Source organism: Caloenas nicobarica, chromosome 25, assembly GCF_036013445.1.
Source record: "Caloenas nicobarica isolate bCalNic1 chromosome 25, bCalNic1.hap1, whole genome shotgun sequence".
NCBI classification, from domain to species: Eukaryota; Metazoa; Chordata; class Aves; order Columbiformes; family Columbidae; genus Caloenas; species Caloenas nicobarica.
The window spans coordinates 3309283-3328725 of record NC_088269.1 but is presented as its reverse complement, the minus strand read 5'-3'; the positions used below and the strand labels follow the sequence as shown (position 1 = coordinate 3328725).

The 19443-nt window shown below is 44.3% G+C and overlaps 1 protein-coding gene across 1 annotated transcript in view; it reads right to left on the bottom strand.

Annotated features, from left to right (window-relative positions):
* LRRTM4 (leucine rich repeat transmembrane neuronal 4) overlaps positions 1-14592 on the bottom strand; it is a 133101-nt gene extending 118509 nt beyond the window's left edge. The window contains exons 1-2 of the mRNA XM_065651712.1: positions 14353-14592; positions 10744-12290 (exon numbers count right to left, since the gene is read on the bottom strand). Of these exons, the coding sequence (XP_065507784.1) occupies positions 10744-12290; positions 14353-14356 (1551 nt within the window). The 5' untranslated portion in view covers positions 14357-14592. The remainder of the gene's footprint in view (positions 1-10743; positions 12291-14352) is intronic.
* Positions 14593-19443: the final 4851 nt, after the last annotated feature.

Here is a 19443-nt window from a genome sequence, read left to right as displayed (position 1 = left end):
TTTTGCACACAAGCCTGTCTTGTTCCGATCAACGGCACCTCCACCACGGGTGTACGCAAAGAAATACATGAAACGCGCGTTCAAACATTTGCACAAGTCTGAGCTCTCACCTCCATCTGGAAACCTTGGAACTTGGATATTAGAATATTCAAAATGAGACCTCTAAAAGGGAGCCAACGTTTTAAAATGGAACCGCCTGACTGATGGGCCCCGAGTCTCTACTTTTCATCCCAGCATCAAATACGAACAATTATAAATTATGTGTTGTTCATGGAATGTTTCGACCTCGTTTCCCTGACTCAATAAACTGCTGTTTCTGTGAAGCAGACATGAGTTTTCTGAGGTTTTTATTTGCTTTCTGACTACAGCTCGTTCGGGAATGTTTCAGATCTGGCATGCATTTGTAAATAGCTTATCAAGAATGAATGAATAATTAATGCACGCTGTAAGAAACTATCAGAAATCACATGTGACCTCTTATTTATGTGCTTATCCTGTTTTAAAATTCATCAATGATTAACCAGTACTTTTTAACGCTCTTACAAAACGTACATATAGTGACTAATTAATTGCTACGTTAAGTCTGAGATACTGTGAACCAATACCCCATGTTACCTGCCCGCCAAGTGGAGATCCAAAATAACAATGTATTTTAAAAAAAAAAAAAAATATTTTTTTTTTTAAAAAAAAGAATAAAAGGTTGTGGTTTGTGTGTTTTTTTCAGTTGACGCCTTGATGTAACTGAACAGGAGTTAAGCAGCATAATTTCAAGTATGTCAATGGAAGAACATATTCATATGCTAATTGAACTTGATAATAAGCACACGACAAAACTTAGAAACCTTACCACTATTATGCTACTAGGAAATGTGGTTTAGAGGCTGGAGAAGCAAGCAGCAAACCCACTGATTCCAGTCCTTCAATGGAACACACTTGAAAACCTGTCGCCGGGTCACTGATTCCCTCTGGTCCTCAGATAAACCATTGGCGTGCATCACGTTCTCCATCCTCAATTAGATGTTCCAAATAGCCCGTGTATTTTAGGCACACATCAGCTTTCTCTTCTGCTACGCTTGTGTATCAATAAAAACAAGAACTTTCTTCTTCTTAAAAAGAAAAAAATAAATTCATATTCATATAAATGAATACATGAGCTTCCTGCTACTGAATTTCAACTTGGATTTCTCTTCAGATCCTCCCTCCCCCATGTACCTCAAATAACAACCTTGCTGCTACCAGTAAAAGTAACGATGAATAGGAAATAGTGCAACTCCTGAATATAAATGAAGATATTTCTACTTTATACATACATATACATACAGGAACGAATGAGGGAAAAGTCTCGTTATTTCCTTTGGGCCGAGTTCAGTTGTATGCTGCAAGTTTTGATTAATGCTTCATCATTACTTAAGAGAGGGAACACGAAAGAGTTAAATCATTCAAAGGCATGTGGTCTTTTTTTGAAGTCGCATGCAAGATTAAAACCGTCCTGCGAATCCCCCGCTGAAGGCAGAGAGTTAACACTTGCTAGGAACAAAGAGAAATCATTGCTTGACACATTTTCAAAGGGAATATTATTTTTTTCCTTTCGGGTCCTGGTATTTCTGCTTAGTGATGATCTAACACGCTGTTATATCTAAAACTAAAAGATAGACTGTAAGCCCTTTCAGGTAAGGATTTATTTTATAGTAACACTCTGTGTCTATAAGATACATCTCAAAGTAGGACCTTGGCCACGAACACGAATTCTATCTACTGCATATTTAATTCCTACCTTTAGCCGCCCTGACTAAAAGTGTCACTGATTTAAGTGAAAAAAGCATTTTATTTTCAGAAATGAAAGCATCCATAGGAAAATCTTTTGGTGGTGTCCAAGTTAATGCAAACTTACATCACACTGTTCCAGTGACGTGCCTCAAATGGTATTTCATAGTATGATAACCACGGAACAGGAGGAGGAGAGATGTGCTCAAAATTGCTTATTTCAGCAGTTTGGATAAATAGATACTTTCCTGTATGGATTCAATTAACATGTAATTTTGCAGCGGGGCTGTGTCGGTCTCCACGGGATTTGCTGGGGTTGTGTTTGAACCGCTCTTGGCGGAGCTGCAAACATCCCCACATCTCCTCAGCCAGACATTCACCAGCGGGTACGTCGTCCTCTCCCATCGACTTCACGTCATTGCGGAGAAAGGGATGATTTTAACAGCTGGACAGGATATTTTTCACTGGGAAGCTTATTAACCTTTGGAGCAAATTAGCAGCGAAGTGGAGGTTTCTCTCTACGTCCCCAAGTGACGCTCTGAAGCCACTTTTTCGTCCAAATAAACTGTTGGGTTTAGAAACAGTGGAACTTTGTGAAGTTTTGTGGCCCTTGATACACACAAGGCAAAGCAGATGGCTCACTCTCTCTTCTCCACTCCAATTCTTGTTATGCGTATCGGGATAAAATCTCCTCCTCCGATCTTGATTAAGACATGAGAGGAAGTGAAAAATGAAACGTTACTCCTACCTTCTAGTTATAACCTACGTGGAAAATTCACTGAAGCAACGTTAATTCAAGTCTCTTCTCTATGACAGAAAAACAAAGAAGCCTGGACCTTGTCCTCACAAGCTAATACAATAAATATTCGGGAGCTAACCACAAATAGAAAAAGGCTGATCAGTTCCTCAGATTGTCAAAGCTTCACGCACGCTGGGACTCCTAATATATTCAACAAAGAAAAGGCAGCAAAGAAAATACCCATAGATTTTGTTTTCAAATAGAGATTTGTAATAATTCAAAATCACCAGCGGGTTGCAAAAACATACAAACTGCCTTCGCTTCCCCGCTTCACTTTGCGTGTGACATTGATGTGGGTTTTTAAGCCAGAAGCCTAACGTATGATTTAGAGGCTCTGAGAAAGAAAATGATAATGCTGGGGGAAAAAAGGGATCCGAAATTTACATTAAAATCACGCAATTTCACTGTGCTGCGGAAAAGGGAAAACTACGGGGACAAGGGAACACCTGAGTAGCTGTAAGTCGGTCTCTGTTGCATCTGAATACAGTATAGGGGTTTTAAAAGAACTAAATAGGCATGTGCTAATAGCAGAGCAAGACAAAGCGGACCACTCCAGACTGGCTTTTATGCCAGGAACAAAACAGAGGCAGCAGGAGTCCCTCAAGGCTTCAGACAATACTTTGTTCTTTTATGTGCAAGTAGTAGCTGAAGCCCCAGCCCCATTCTGTTCACCACCAGGTAGGAGGAGAGGGAAAGGACACGGAGCCAGCCGGGCCTCGGGTAAGCAGAGGGGAGGGCAAAGACTACGAGACAGGAGAAATTTTCAAAGGTTTAAGGATTGCTTTCAACGCTCAAATTCTAATGAAAGTCAACGTGACCTTGCTTTCCTTTTTTTCTTTCGACAGCCTGCAATGAAACCGTCTCTCCCAGCTCACACAATAAATTAAGAGCGGAGTTTAGAACGGTTCCTCAGTCTTGCGGCCTCCAGCCAGAGCTGACGGTGATCACCTTGCTCCCCAGGTCACATCCTCCAGCCTCGGACCTGCGTGGAATCTCTCTCCCATATATTCCTGAAGCTTATTTAACCCTGAATTATGCCATGACACATGTCTGCACTCAAGAGTTCAAGTAAGAAAGTGGCAGTTTCTTTGTGTAACGGGAGGAGTAAGGAGGATCCAGAGCAGCAGACTGAGATCGAGCCGCGGGTTCTTCCACAAATCAGAGCTGTAAACGGCGTGCAGAGCCACGTTCAATCGCCTGATGGGATCCTGCACAATGCAAACCTGGGGATGTTCCCAACGGCATCATTCCTGCCTCATCCTCACCGCAGGGGACGGAGCTGCTCTGAAGCCAGGGGAGATCCAGAGGCAAGTAGAGAGTTTGGGACAAATTCTTGGTCAACTTCAGTATTTTTAGCCTTTTTACCTTCTCGGTACTAAGAATGAAAAGAACTGTAAGCAGATTGTTTCCAAACGATGTTCAATCTCCAGTTGTTCCAGCCCAGCAATGATGAACCTGGCAGTTTGATATGGGGGAGCACAGACTAAAACTCTATTAAGAACACTGAGGCTTCTACTTCCACAAAATCTCGGATGAGACACGACATTATAGATGGAAATAAAATTATTACTAAAAGACATTAATCTTAGGACTTGTTCTGTGTGTTCTGCTGTATGTTGGCGGGTGGGTGTGTATATACACAGACACCGAACATCTGCCCTGACCTTCGGTACTCCTTAATACACATTCTGTTAAATTAAATGGATCATGACGACCGAGAAAACAAATTTCTCACATCTTCACATAATGTGAGAGGCGCGGGGTAATTAACCAGCCTTTACGAATGACACTTGTCTGTTATTTCAGGACAATCAAATAATAGCAGAGCAGTGGAGTCTGGATGGGAAGGCCCGTGTCAGACGGACAGTACAACAATAGCTGTTTTGCCATCATTGACACCAAATTACTGCAGGAGGGGGGAAAGAAAAACTATTTATAACCTGTCAGTCTCAAAAAACCACAATTATGATGATTTAATTAACACGTGGAGAGGCTTCAGGCAATCACTTCATTCTAAATTTAAGAACCAGCACATTTCAGGCCCAAGATGATTTAGAATATTAACAAATGCGAGTTGAACCAGGGCAAGAATTTGATGGCCTTGTTGCTTCCTTTTAAAGCATCCGTCATGGCACAAAGATAATCCAAATGGACGTGTCAGTGAAAGATGAGAGCAGTGAAGAATCATCTGGGGCTTCAGGGGCCATCGCACAGAAGGAGAAGCTGATTTTTAACGAGAACCAAGTTTGAAAATGAGCAAAACCACACAACTCAAGTCTATTCATCAAAGACACTCGATGCATTGGAAAAGTCTGGAAAAAACCTGAGTTAGGGTGTGTGAGAGTGCAAGGCTGAGTGAGAACAGAAACAGAAAAGGAAACACGGAATCTTTACAGCAAAGAGCTGTTGCATAAGATTATGATGTATGTGACACAGCAAGAAAAATTAGGATAATGTTAGTTATTTGATGAGTCTTGTGAACTTCACATAAAAAGTACTACACAAAAAGTCCTTGCTTGCTTTTGTCACACAACGGATAGAAAACGAAGAGGAGAAGTTCGAGCATCCTCAGGATCCCACGGCACAGACACAGACCACGGAGCTTTTACCAAAGACTCCCTGGCTTGCTGGCATCCATGAACTTCTCATATTCTAGCCAATTATATTTAAATGTGTCTGAAGAACCACATACAAATAGCTTGCATGTATCCATCCATACCTGAACTAAGAAACGTGGGTGAAGATCTTGCTGCAGCCAGAATATGGTGAGAGATTAGAGCCGATCGGCATTTTCTGGCCTTTCTTGCCTTCCCCATCCTCGCAGGTGGCACGACTCCCATCCAAGTGCCCACGACAATAGTACGGCCGATAAATCTAACAGGAGGAGCTTTCTACTTCCTTTAGACTTAAAAAGGCAAAGACAAATTCATTAGGCCAAGAAGCCAATATTCCCATAAAATAACACCCTCTCACGCCATCCCTGAATTTTTGCAGCTAGGAAGAGAGACAACAACCGCCAGGAAATCTCTCCGAATTGATCCGGGCATCTTTTTTGTGTGGACGGAGAGATCTACAGGCAATCTAAGCCTATTTGGCTGCACAACAGGCAGATGTGATAAAAGCTGATTAGTGTCAAAAACGTTCAGTGCTGCGGCCCATCTGTGTTCAGTCCTGAAATACCTGCCTTGAAATGACCAAAAACCGGGACGGCAGGAGCACTATAAACACAAATCACACAGGAATTGCTCGTATCTGTTTCCAACACGGGCGGCGTGATGGGCTCAGAGCTCCGGGCTGTACCAGCCTGGCTAGTTCAGGTCGACATTATTCTGGAGGAGAGTTTGAGGTACATTTCCAGAGCAGGATACTTACTCAATAAGCTTGTTCGCCCCTTTTTGAGCGTGGGTGGGGGGGTTTGTGTGTGTGTTTAAAAGGAAAAAGCAAACCAATCAAACAAAACTCACCATCAAATGAAGAAGTTCAACAGATTCCTTGGCTATTTCTGTCAGCATTCTCCCTCCTGGCATCAGCTACATGATGGACTAAAATTGATTTTTTTTCTCCTCCTTAAAATACTGGCAGCACATCACAGAGTTTGAGAAATGCAGAAGGGGGGAGAGAAAGGAAAAGAGAGATGGAGAGGGCAAACTGCATCTGTCACAATTCTCCTTCAGAGAGCCGGAGTGCTGATTAGAATAGGAATGCAAATACTTGCTTTTCTTGTACAAAGGTTTTGCAATGCAGCATCCTCTCCATTTGAGCAGGAAAATTTGCCCCTGTGCATTTCTTGCTACATCACTAGCACTGCTAGAATGCAACTTTCTGTACCCTGACGGTGTACTTGCAAGGACAAGTATGCAACGCTGACGAATTCTCTGAACGGTAACAAACGCAAATTTCTACCTCTGGTCCTAATCCTGAAGACACTTCTAAAATTTACCTTCTCCTCAAACCTCCCCCTGGCCCTGTGCCTGGAAGATTTCACCTCTGAGCCACTTCTGACATATTTCTTCCAAATATACTGCACCGAGGAGAAGCGCTCTCAGCTCAGCCCTTGCTTACTCTCCCAGGACAAACACAGAGCTTATGACAGAGTTCCATCAGATTGATTCACCCTTCAGTTTACAACCCAAGCAAGAATTTAAGGTCCATCTATAATCGTGGAGAGGTGGAAAAGGAGAGGCAAAGAGCCACAGCATGGGATATGAGAAAGCTACATTAACATTGCCCATCCTACAGCGTTCCAAAACAGTCACTGGGAAGACAACAGAAATGATGACCGTGAGCTCTCTAATTAACAGCTGCTGCTTCCCATACTCCTCGCTCCTCACCGCCCATATTCTTCTCTTCCTAACGCGATCACCCTCCTTTCGCATTGCCCCAAGCTACGATGAACTTACACCTCTGCCCTAAGTCCTTGCTGAGTATTCCTTATAAAAACACGAGGCTGATGACCAAAGGAATTACAATCACTGCCCTTCAAAAAACAAGGAGAAATTCTGCCAAATCATTGTGTGACTTCTCTCCTGAGGTCGCAACATCCCATGAGCTCACGCTTCTTAAGTCGAGTCACGGAACCATTAACGCCCTCACCGAACCTCAGACTGAACACTAGCTGGGCCATGGAGATTAACATTGTTTTTTCTTTTTGCATCTCGTTCCAAACAACACAGTAATGGTGTTTAATAAATAAACAATAAACACCAGTGGCGTGTCAACACTTCCTTTAAAACCAGGCCCAAAAGGAGGAGGTCAGCAACAGCCCACACGTGTTGTTTTCAACCCGTCTCTTCCCACTGGCAAGGGAGGAGGAAGTAGAATTCAAAGCGAACAGAATTTTGCATGACTGCTATAGCACGGATGAGTCCAAGTGACAACTGCCCTGGTTTTCAGCCCAAAGGAGAACACCGCAGCATCACGGCCGCGATGTACTTGTGCGAACAGGTGGGCCGGTCTGCCAAGCGCCGGGGTGTAGCGAGACACGGAGACGCTGAAGTGTCAAAAGTAACTCACAGGGTCTGTGTCAAGAGGCTCTCAAAGGGCTGCACATCAGCTGTGCTCGGTTAACGCGGAAAAGATGTTCACTTGTTTGGTTGGTTGTTGTTTGTTTAGTAACTGCCAGCCTGAGAAACACGAGATAAATAACCTTCCAGTGAAAGAAGGAAACATTTTTGCAGCAATATTCCTTTTCCCTGTATACCTTCATAACGTGCTATATATGGATATTTCGTGTGTGATATGTATGAAATACATAATATAATAGCTTGGTTTACGAAATCACTTTTTATGGCTCCCAGATCTTCAGCAAATGTACAAATAAATATGAAAGAGAGAGGCAATAAGATGCACATGCACAAAGCAAAGCAAACACCAAAATGAGATAGCAGCAGACTGCTAACGGGACGGTGAGAGCCAAAATCATAAGCATCCAGTTATTTTAGCAACCCCTGCCAATAGACTAAATAGAATATCGCAGGCCAGGTGTCCGTGATTATAATCCCACCGATGCCAAGAGATTTGCTCCCATTTACAGCAAGCCTGACTCCGGCGCTCGCTCTGGAGCACAAGGAATAATTCATAAAGCGTGGAGGTGAAAATGAGCCACACGAACCGTCCCTGCAACTCCTCGACTTGCAGCGCGAGGACCCAACACGGGGCCAATCTCCTGCACTCGCGGTGCTTTGTTACACGCTAAAAATCTCACTGAACTTAAAACAACAACCACCACCTCACCTCCTGCTCACGTGTGTCGCTGCTGTGAAAACAGAACCCGCACAAATACCTAAACGTGTTGTTTCAAGGCCAGTTCTGCCCTGGGAAACAAGTGGTTCATGGATGAGATGAGCTGGATAAATCTAAACATAAAATCATCCCTGTGAACATAACAGGCGTGCTCACACGGCCTAAGGCCACGCTCAGAAACCATTAATTACCACCAGTGACCAGCACCGGAGTGTGTTCAGGCACCTCTCCCAGGTTAAAATGGAACCAAGCCATTCTTTCTTTCCGGAAATACACACGATTTTTGGACATCTTGGCTGCTTACAGGTGCGTGTGCGGGTAGACCCGTGAAAGTAGACAATAATTGGAAAAATATTCATTTAAAAGTAAAATCAATACACTCACAAGCGATGAATTCTGAACTGCCTTCACTGTGACAACCAAGCACCCTCCTCCTCTCAGGGGTCCTTTTTTGGGAGGAACTTCATTCTGAACACAATGAATGGAGAGACCTACAGGAGGATTGGCCTGAGCTCTGTTTCTCTCGTACAAAATCGCAGTTTTCTCACAAGCTCCTCTGGGTAAATCAGTGCGTAACGAGATGGTCCTTTCCCCTCACTACCCACCCTCCCAAATATAAAACCCTTCCACTGCTGAAGACACCACGGGATTTTTTTTCTTACCATTTTTAAGTACTGTACAGTGCATATCTACCCTTTTACAAGTGGAACCTTGTAGCTATGGAGACGAAAACTGTGAAATCCAAGCTGAAGATAGTATTCGAGTGGAGGCTCATGGGTTGCTACAGGTGCCTTCCATGATCTGGGAGGACTCTTCAGCTTTTGATCTGTCATAATTGAAATTATCTGAATTTCAGTCTCCCAAACAACATCACATATTCCCTATCTTCTGCGCACTACAACCGTGATCCAAATTCCGTTCCAGGTTCTGGGTTCACTACATGGACTTTCAGATTCAGCCGTCTTCCACATCAGCTTGCTGTAAATTAAACAGCGTTTTATTCAAGCTAATGAAACTTCAGCCGTGTAAAACTTCGGCATGAAGAGGAGACAGCCTTTCAAGTCAAATTAATGCTCCTTGTGACGGTCAGTGAATATTCTAAATAACTTTGTTAGCATCAGTTACTTTCTACTTGTGCTGCTACAAGAAAAAACACAAACCTTCATTTGCACGATACTGGTAGAAATGACAAGGGTATGACAGGTGGTTTTCTTTTTTTGCAAACAAAACTGCTCCAGAGGAAGCAACCTCGAAACATACACTTTTTCTTTTTTCTTGCCCTTAGGCTCCATGGGCAGCTAGAGATTTCGGGCGTCAAATACGAACCATCTTAAAGATGCTCTATTGTCAGAAAGTGAGAATGTCCACTTGGAGAAGATGAGGATCCTGGAACCGCCTGGCAGAGTCACTGGGCAAAATCCACCATAGTCAACCCCAATTTTCATAAATGCATAGAAATGCAGGCCCGTTCAGCACTCTCAGGTAGGATGGCCACAAGCAAGGAAGCAAAATCAACCGTGGTCTCCTAATACCAAATCATGGGCAGGATTAAGTTCCAAGTACTGAAATGTCATTGCTCAAATCCCCCTTACCACGTAGAAATGAGCAACGGAATTCACAAGTAAAACCATTTCTTACATAGATATTAACAGAGTAATTGACAATACTGCAAGGAAAAAAAGTACTTTCTTGCCAAAGCTGAAAAACAGACACAAGAAGCACCGAGAGCTTTTTCCTACTTGGATTTCCCATGTTGCTGAGTCAACATCGTAACAGGACCTTAAGCATATGAAACCATTAACTCCAGTGGAGTTGTCTCTCAAGCCAAACCTTCACTGACTACTAAAATGAAGTAAAAAAACCCCTCAAGAATCCCCCTCTCCCAACCCAGACATTTGCAAATGGACTGTTTGACGTGGGGCCTAACTCTGGACTGGTGCTGCAGTCCTCTTGTCCCCCGGTTTACTCCTGAACCAGACGGAAAATGCAGAAAAATCTATGACGTTACCTTTAAATAGGCCATATACCCCGCAAGATTTGACGCGAGGTCTGGAGCAAAGAGGTTTCTAGATGTATTTTTAAAACAGAAAAGCTTCTCAAACTCCTCTGTTTCTACCAACACATTAAAATGGGACTCATAGCCACTGCTAATAAATGGGTACAAGTAGGAGGAGAGTAACACTCCAAATGCCTTTTATCGTAGCTGTTTACTTCAACTTAATCTATTTTTTCTTTAGGTAAGTCTGAATTACTCAAAATCATCGCCAGCACCTCCCTGACCGCCAGCATTTAATGAGATAACCCTTCGGACCGAGCAAACCCAAAAGCGAAAAACTCTCATTCATTTTTTCTAGCGTTTAGAGACACCTCAAGAGCTTCAAACATTTACCTCTCCTTCCCAGCAGCTGAAATGGTTTTAGGAGGATCATGGTTCATACCTCACATTCCCTGGAGCCAGAGATGGTATACGTGCAGGGCCCAGATCCATTAACCGATACATCCATGGTCTCAGAGTTTGTTGGCTTGTAGTCCACGTAATACTCCTGTAAAGGGGAGTTCATTTGCCTTTCAGACTCTCGAGCCTTTTTCCTGCGCCTCTTCATGAGCGAGTGCTGCTGGAGCTGTTTCATGCTGGCCGGGTAGCGCTTCCACGACACGTAGATGACCAACAGAATCATGGCCACGGAGAGGAAGAGGGCGACGCTCCCGGCGATGATTTTGTGAAAAGAAACGTGCTCGTACTCCGGCTCCAGCCCAGGCGTCGGGAGCTCTGCAGACGGGCTCGGCAGAACGGACGTCGGCTGATTGCTTTCCAGTTTGGAAACGGTAGGTTTAGGAATGAAGATGGGCCTCGGGGGGGTTTTGGGGGCCTGGTATGATCTTTCGGTAACCACCACCGGGATTTCAGCACAGATATTATATGTTTCCACAGCATCGCTCACTTTTTCGCCCTGGATATGTTTAGGGCCTGCACATATCATAGTGCTCTCTTTATTTCCCTTGAAATTCTTAAGCCAAGTAAACAGAGGGCAAATGCTTCGAGTACATTCCCACATATTTCCGGACAGAGTGATGGAGATGAGCGAGATCCACGTATTGATGGTCTCCTGGGAGATGTTGGTGAGTTTGTTGGAATCCAGGTTGAGCTTTTGCAGGTTGGGGAGGCACTGGAAGGTCCCAGGCTCTACCCCTGTAAGGTCATTTCCTGATAAATCCAAGTTGTGCAAGGAACTCCAAGTCCACGTTAACCCTTGGCTGATGGACCGGATCCTATTCCACTGCAAATAAATCGAGCGAAGGTTGAAGAGGCGTGGAAAGTGGGCGAAATTGATCTTAGAAAACTGGTTGTGCTCCAAGTGGAGCTCTGTCAACTTCAAAAGGCCAGCGAAAGCATTACGGGATAAGCTCCGCAGGCGGTTGTAGCCCAAATCCAGAAAGTCGAGGTTTCGGCAGTCTTGGAAAACTCGGATGGGCACGGTTTTCAGCGAGTTGGACCGCAAATGCAAAATCAAGAGTTTACGAAGGCCCTTGAACTGCTCAGACTGCAACACCTGCAACTTGTTGTAAGAGAGGTCCAGATTGCGGAGGTTGGGGACCGGGTGAAAGGTTTTGTTGTGCAGATGGGTAATTTTGTTGGAGCTTAGAATTAATTCCTTCAGCCTGCGGATGCCCTGAAATGCATCCTCATCCACGGAGCTGATGTAATTATGGTCCAGATAAAGCCATATGAGCTGATTCAGGCCCGCAAACTGATTCGATTTCAGCTTCTGAATGCTGTTGTACCGTAACGATAAGCCTTGGGACCCTCCAGAGATGTTCTGAGGGATGTCTCTGAACGCGTGAGATTCGCAGTACACGATCTTGCCATCGCACCTGCAGTTCTTGGGGCAGGCTCGCTGAGCCCCCGCGAGCACAACCAGCAGCACCGTAGGAAGCAGCACTAACGCCACGCTCATGCCTCTCAGCCGCTTAATTAAATGGAAACCTAAAATATTAAAAACAAAACATGCGCGTTGGAAAGCTATTAAAATAAATCGCCAACAGATTACGAAGGTCAATGGGGTTTCTAATGAAGCATTAGTGAAGCGGTGGATTTGGAACACAACCTGTTTGCCTCCTGTCTTGCACTTTTTGTTGTGTAAATGCCTGTTCTTGGTGTTTCTGGCTTGCCAGCTCTCCTACCCGCACCGTCACCAGCGCTACTCGTGATTCAATGACTTGTGTGTGATTGATGAGCCCTCAGAAGGACCAAGAGCCTCTTCTCTCTTCGCGTTTCTCCTGTCCATCTTCTCTCAATGTAGCTGGTATATCCTTATCGCTAGATGCTGAGGTTTTCACAATAAACATATTTGTCAAGTCACTGTGCTGAATGCTCCACAGTGCTGGAAAGGAAATGAGCCAAAGCTGCTGGTATTTATGTGCTGCTAAACGTGCCCTTTAATAAAAGCAATTGCAAGTCCAGTTCCTCTGAAAATTACTGCAAAAAGCAAGGAATCTAGTTATCCTAAAGTTTGATCCATCTTTAAAATGTGTATTGATTGTCAAATTAAACAGCAAGCAAAGGTTTTTACTTTTTTGCACAGAGTGGTTTGTTTTTAAGAGCAGGTTTAAGTAGGTTTACTCATTATTTTTATGTGCCTAAAATATATAAATAGATGCACAGAAATAAAGTACAACCACACCGAGAAGTATACCATATAACGCTAGTATGGGACCTCAATACCAAGATAATGGTAGAAGACATATTTCTTTAAAATGAATCAGTCTTAGCACATATTGAAGTTATCGCCACGTAGCTGTGCATACCTAAGCATTTCTTATATGGTATATACAGTATATACTCTATGAAAACATCAACACAAATACTTACATATAAGCACTGCATTAGGAGCAGCAAAACACAAAGTTTAAAGGGGTATATTTGTATTTCAACTCCCCTCTCTCCTCCACAGCTCTACTGATTTGAAGATTTTGCCTCTGAGGTGTCAAATGTATCATATAGTAGCAATGATGTTACGTGAGGACAGTCACATTTAACACATGCTTGGAATAATTAGGAAAGGGGGTGGACAGGTTGCTAGAAAATCCAACATCCATACACACGCTTTCCTTAGCCCGTCATCATTTTAGGACTGGTGCCTCTGTCCAGAGTTGCAATCTCCCGAAGAATTAAAACGCATCCTTCCAAGAGGAAATATTTTAAGGGCTGGTTATCTCCTCGATAAATAGTTACTTCATTATTTGTCACATACGCAAAACCACATCCCTGTACTGCAATTATTTAATCCACTTTTAAACCAAGGAGCAATCTGCAAAATGATTCCTAATCTAAAATGCCCCTGACTCTGTGCCTCTGCCTTTCGCTTTAATGGTTTGATTTTTAATTTAAATCCTCATCTTTTGCTACTGCCAGCAGCAGCCAGCTAGAAATATGTTCTGGCTGTTACAGACTTGGGGGCTGAGGGGGAAGGAGGGAGGGAAATAAACCTGTCACACTTGAAAAAATAAGGCTGGCAAATGACTGCTGGAAATCCAGCAGCAACATGAGGGGTATCTGTTCAAAGACCAAACAAGCCTTTTCAAAACCACCTATACAACCAAATCACCTCCTCCCTTTGGCTTCCCACACACTGCAAAGTGTTAACGGTCCCTTCTGACAGCCCGAATAATCCCACTACAGCCTCGTCAAATAGGAAGATGAAGGCAGAAGAGATTTTGGGGGAGCGTGGCTCACGCATCCATGGACTTCTCTGTCCGTGTGCAGGTGTGTGGGTGGGTTGGACAGACAGACAGACTCTGGACGGTCCTTCACAGGTTAATTACATATCAAACCACCGCAGGAGGAAAGGTGTGTGTGTGTATGTGCGTATGGGGGGTGGGGGGGTGAATACATGATCTAAAAATACAATGGCAAGTACAGTGAGTCACCTGGCAAAGGAATGCACTGCTGCCGTTCAGACCGCTTCCCCCTCTCCGCCAGCTAATAATCCAACCGAAAAATCTACCATACAGCTGTGCTAGGAAACAAACACGAAAAGTTCACTTACCCATCCTTTTGTCATCAACAAACGTCCTCCTTTTCCTTTCTCCAGCTGTTTTCTCCCCTCTCTCTTCCCTTTTTTTTTTTTTTTTTGCGTTCCCTTTGCCTCTCTCTCCCTTTTCAAACCCGGTCTCCTTGCTTTAAACCATCCGAATCTTCTTGGCACGGCACGGTTGCCACTCACATCGCCGCCATCCAGCGTGCATGCCAGTAACCCCCCCCCCAAAGTTCCCTAGAGAGGAAAAGCGAGAATTTGGGGGCTGAGGAAGGGAAAGGACAGGGAAGGGGCTGGGGGTGGGGAAGACAGGACGGAGGCTGGGGGGGGAGCGGGGGGGTAGGGAGGGACTCTACGCTCTGAGAGCCATTGTGTAAGTCATCAGAGAACCAGCAGCATTAAGTGGCAATCAGCAAGGAAAAGCTAGAGGAGAGCACGGAGGTAAACCAACTTCTGTGGCAGAAACGGGCAGATCTTCGCCGGTACCCAGCGCTTCTCATTCTGCTGCCTTTTGCCATCCCCAGACACAGCAATCCATCCTCCGGCTCCCCGCTCCCGCCGCAGACAGGCCTCCCGTGCTGTTTAAAAGCTACGCAGGGTAGGTTTATCCATTTAGCCGGTCAGGTTTAAAGTGTTTTGTAGCTGTGCTGAGAGGCAGCTCTTGTCTAATTCCGAAGGTTTTCCAGAGAATGATGATGCTTCGGAGCTTGTGGTGCTAATGCTGGAGTTTGTGATACACTGAGTGCCCTCCACTGGAGAAAACAGCTCACACATTAAAGGCACGAACAAGTGATCCTGTCATTGCTATGCAGACTTTCTTCCTTCGGAAAAGAAAATTAAAGACACAGTATTGCCCTGCCCACCATCATCCCTTCCCGGACCGCTTTGCCTTCCCTAGATCATTAAATGTTTAGATTGTGGATTTGCTGGCAGACAGTGTAAAACACTAAACAAAACACCTGCTCCCTGGGTATCTGGCAACCTGATCTTTTTCTAATCCATCTGACCTGTATATTTTTCTTGGGCAAATTCTAAACTGTTTTTCTTTTACAGTATTCACAGGGCGAAAACAGGAAAAGGACTGTTTGCAGATGAAAAATGAAAGTCGTGTTAAAGGGTCGAAGGGGGCAGCAAACAAACAAACTGATCGTCTACGCAAAAGGCATTTAATTGCATGCATCAAATCCAACTGTAAACAGCCTGAAAACAGCCCAGTGTTTCTTTTTTCATCTAAGTGCCTTTCAGTCAGGAATACTGAGTTTGATCAACAATGCAGAACTGAAGCTGCAGAACCAGCGGCACGTTTTTGCTCCCAAAGTCGGCTGCCCCGTTGAGGAGCTGGTCGGGATTTCCGCAGGATTCAGCCCCAGCGCCGGGATCCAGGGGGATGATGCTGATGCTGATGCTGATGATGCTTCGACGCTGTTTCACCTCCTGCTATTTGGCTGGCTGGCTTACTAGGGCTTGGATGAATTCTCACCCAGTCCAAGAGAAAGATGTCGAAGGATTTGGAGCGAGAGCAGCAACACCCTGAGCTGCTCCCAGTTAGTTCTGGGCAGCCCCGTTAAACAGAACGAGCAGAGAAGCCTCAGTGGAGCCCCCCAAACACACACGGATTATTTTTGGTTTCAAAGCAGACTCGGGTTTTTAGAGGGCAGCACTGTGCTGTTCTCTCTCACATGTTTAATCTGGGTTCCTAAAGCTCATGTATTTGTGCTGCCTGCCCAGCTGCTCCCTCCCTGTGCTGCACACACAGCAGGTATTTTGAAAACAGTTCCCTGCCCAAAGCTTGAATTTTGATGCCAAAATGGGGGAAGTACTTCACAAAAAGTCCGTCGCGAGCTAACCATTATGTGTTATTTCTTTTTTAAAGTATTTTTAAAATATTTCCCCTATGACTAAAGAGCACCCTGCTCAGCATTTTAGAGCCTGTATCTCTTGAGGTTTCCGTCTACCGCTCCTCGTAATTCCGCTACTATAACCGACATGAAAATTGTATGAAACTCAAGGCCAGATTCTGAGCTATTATATTTTAGTTCCTTATTCCTGGCTCAGATAACAAGACCATTCCCTGCCCCTGCAATCCATTCCATATCAAGTCCAGTACCTGGCCCTCTGATGTTCTCCATGGGAGCAAAAGCATTGGGACACAGCATGGGCAGAGTAGTTCAGCCGCATTTAAAAAGAAAATCCACAAAAGCCAAAGTTTCATCCCCTATATCCACATCCAGGCTGCAACATCTCAAAGCCTCTGAATAAAAAACCTGGTTTTCTTAGTCCTGTTATGAGAATTTGTCGCTATCTCTAGATCAGAGATCGATTTCTGTAAGAAAAATACCAAAATTAATCACTATTTTTATTCTCAATTGGCCAGCAAGACACGCACCTCCCTCAAACAAGATCAGAGCTTAATTAGCATAAATGATGTTGAAAGTACTTTTCCCCATATCCCTATTACCTCCATCTGCATTACAGCCAGTATCGCTTTAGCTCGCATTCATATTTATTCATGACATAATTTCCTAATGAAGGTAAAAGCTAAAGTGTGCAGTTGTTACACCTTGTACTGATAGCTCTCCAGGAAGAATCCATTTGAAGCTCCGCCAGGTGGGAGAGCGAACTGAGGAGAGCGATGGCCGACGGAACCGCACTGATAAAAAGCTCCTAGAAGAAAGGAGGATGAAAACGGCCGTTTGTGGTTGTGTTCCGTTTCTTTAGAGCCGGGGAGGTACAAGATCTGAGAGGAACCGCCAATGTTCTGAGTGCTCGGCTGAGCCGCGGCCAACTGGCAAAGTTTTCTGCCACCTCGCCAACCATCCAACCAATAAGTTTGTGTGTCATGGGATCTATAGTTTCTCTTCCAGGACAATGTACATGTCTAATTAAGTTTTTGTTCAATACTAACAGTTGTGATTATTTTTTATATATATATATATGTTAAGTATATATATATACGCACACACTTCCAAGTATGCTTGGAAATTTGGCCTTGAGCCTTTCAGCCAAACAACTGGTTTCCATTCACAAATAACAACAATAACTAGTATTTACACGGTGCGTTGATTTTGCAAAACACACCAGCACCAACAGCCCTCACAACCTGCCCATGAGGAAGAGAAGAACGTCTCTGAACGTCCCTGTAGCACCAGCTCTTCAGTCACTGCCCATTTCCAGCCCCGAAGAACTTCTCACAGCACCAGGGGTAGAACTGCTGCTGGAGAGAAATGAGCTCAGGCCCTTGGGGCAGTTTCTTATTTTCTGCCTACGGAGCCCTCGAAGCTTTGCACAGTCTATTCAAAATACTCCTCAGTGAGAAAGACATGAGAAAAAGAGGCAAAACTTCAGAGATGCTGGGGCCGGTCCAAGGTCTTGCTGGCTCCACCTTTACAAAGTTCACAACTCAGGCAGCAAACAGCACTTTGTATTTCCCTTGATGTTTCCACGATGAGCTGGAGCCAACACCAGCCCAAATATCGGGTTCAGATGCTCTCCAGCTTGTTTTCAAACCACTCCTCTCACAAGGATATCGTCTTCACCAAGATGCATTTCCTCCTCATTCAATTAAGGTTTTATTTAACAACTTCTCAGCCATCTGATAAGTGCTTTTATTTATAAATTTATCTGCCCAGTGACAAAGGTCTAATCTCAGCTCTAATTGCTTTTAAAGCATCTAACAGCCTTAGCAAACCCAATCTAAAAATAAACAGCAGCTCAACAATACGGATCCCCAACAATACACATATTGCATAGCCTAAGATTAACTAGAACATCCTCAAACGCAAGCCACGCTTTTCTATCCACCAATTCCTTCATTTACGCTTCTAACAAACAGTTTGCAGGATCACAGAGGAGAACTTGCTGGCAGCATGATAGGGCCAAGAGATACTTAACATGTTTTCTGCTGTCAACGTTTGGGAGACTGAAATGAAGAGGTGGTTGCAACCACAACAGCTGGACCACCCTCCACGTTTGCTGGGCGTGTGGTGCATCAGTAAAGCGGAAAACAAAATGCTGAGAGTGTTTTTCTGGAGTGGGGAGAAACTTGTCCTCGGTTGGAAACTAGAACACGAACCATTGGTCACCGGTCCAGTTTCAGATGCTCACATCCTTCCTTTTTCCAGGAATTATTACAATGACTTCTGTGCTGGAGGATTTTAGCGAGATGAAGATACTCACACCGTCCCAGTGCATCTCAGGGGGAAAGAGTGTGGAGTTTTGCCCATGGAGTATTCCTCTAGGTAAACTTCATCTGAGATTACAACAGCTTTTTTCTGATTTTTTTTTTTTAATTCACATCACTGTTATTTGCCAAATAACAACACATCAAGGAATTGACTGAGCAGGGAGAAAGTAATCAATGAGTAGTATCATAGGTACAGTATCAACTCTCATTGCAACTGGCAACAAACAGAAGCAAAGCTGGCCTAGCAAAGAGATAACGCACACGTGCAAACCCACAGAGTAACTAAATGCAATGCAAAACTGCTCCGATGAGCTCAAGATTAAACAACTTCTGCTTCTTTGTTGCATTTGGCTGCAATAAGCAGGGAAACTCCTGCCCTGCGCTGTGCTTATAGCAAAATGTATATTCCCTCATGTGTGCTCCAGCGAGTGATTCCTCCGCTGCCGGCGCGACACACCGGCAATAAGAACAGTCCCAGCGGTTCTAGGAGGCTGGAAGGAGGATTTTTAAGAGTGAGAAACGCAACAGAAATCCAGCAAAGCAGGACTAGAAGGCTGAGCCAACAACATCCAGTGCAGCAGAGTTAAACCAGTTAAACCAGAGCGTGTTCTCAACATCAGCCTGGTAAGACATTGAGAAAACAGCGATATCAGCGCAGGGAGGAACTCACTAAGCTCTCGTCTAACTAAAGACAACACCAAAGTATTGATCGGCCACCGGGTGAGACCTTGGAGCACGGTTTTTAGACCCCCCTTGTCAAGCAGCTGGGCTTTGGCAAACATTTCAGTGGGCATTTAAGTCAGGTTTCATTCCAGCTTTTAAAAAGTGTTTCATTAAAACAGATAGGATTTAAATAAATGAATTCATCCCACAGGACATCTGGACATCTGTTCTGTACCAAAGTAAATTTCTATTTAGCT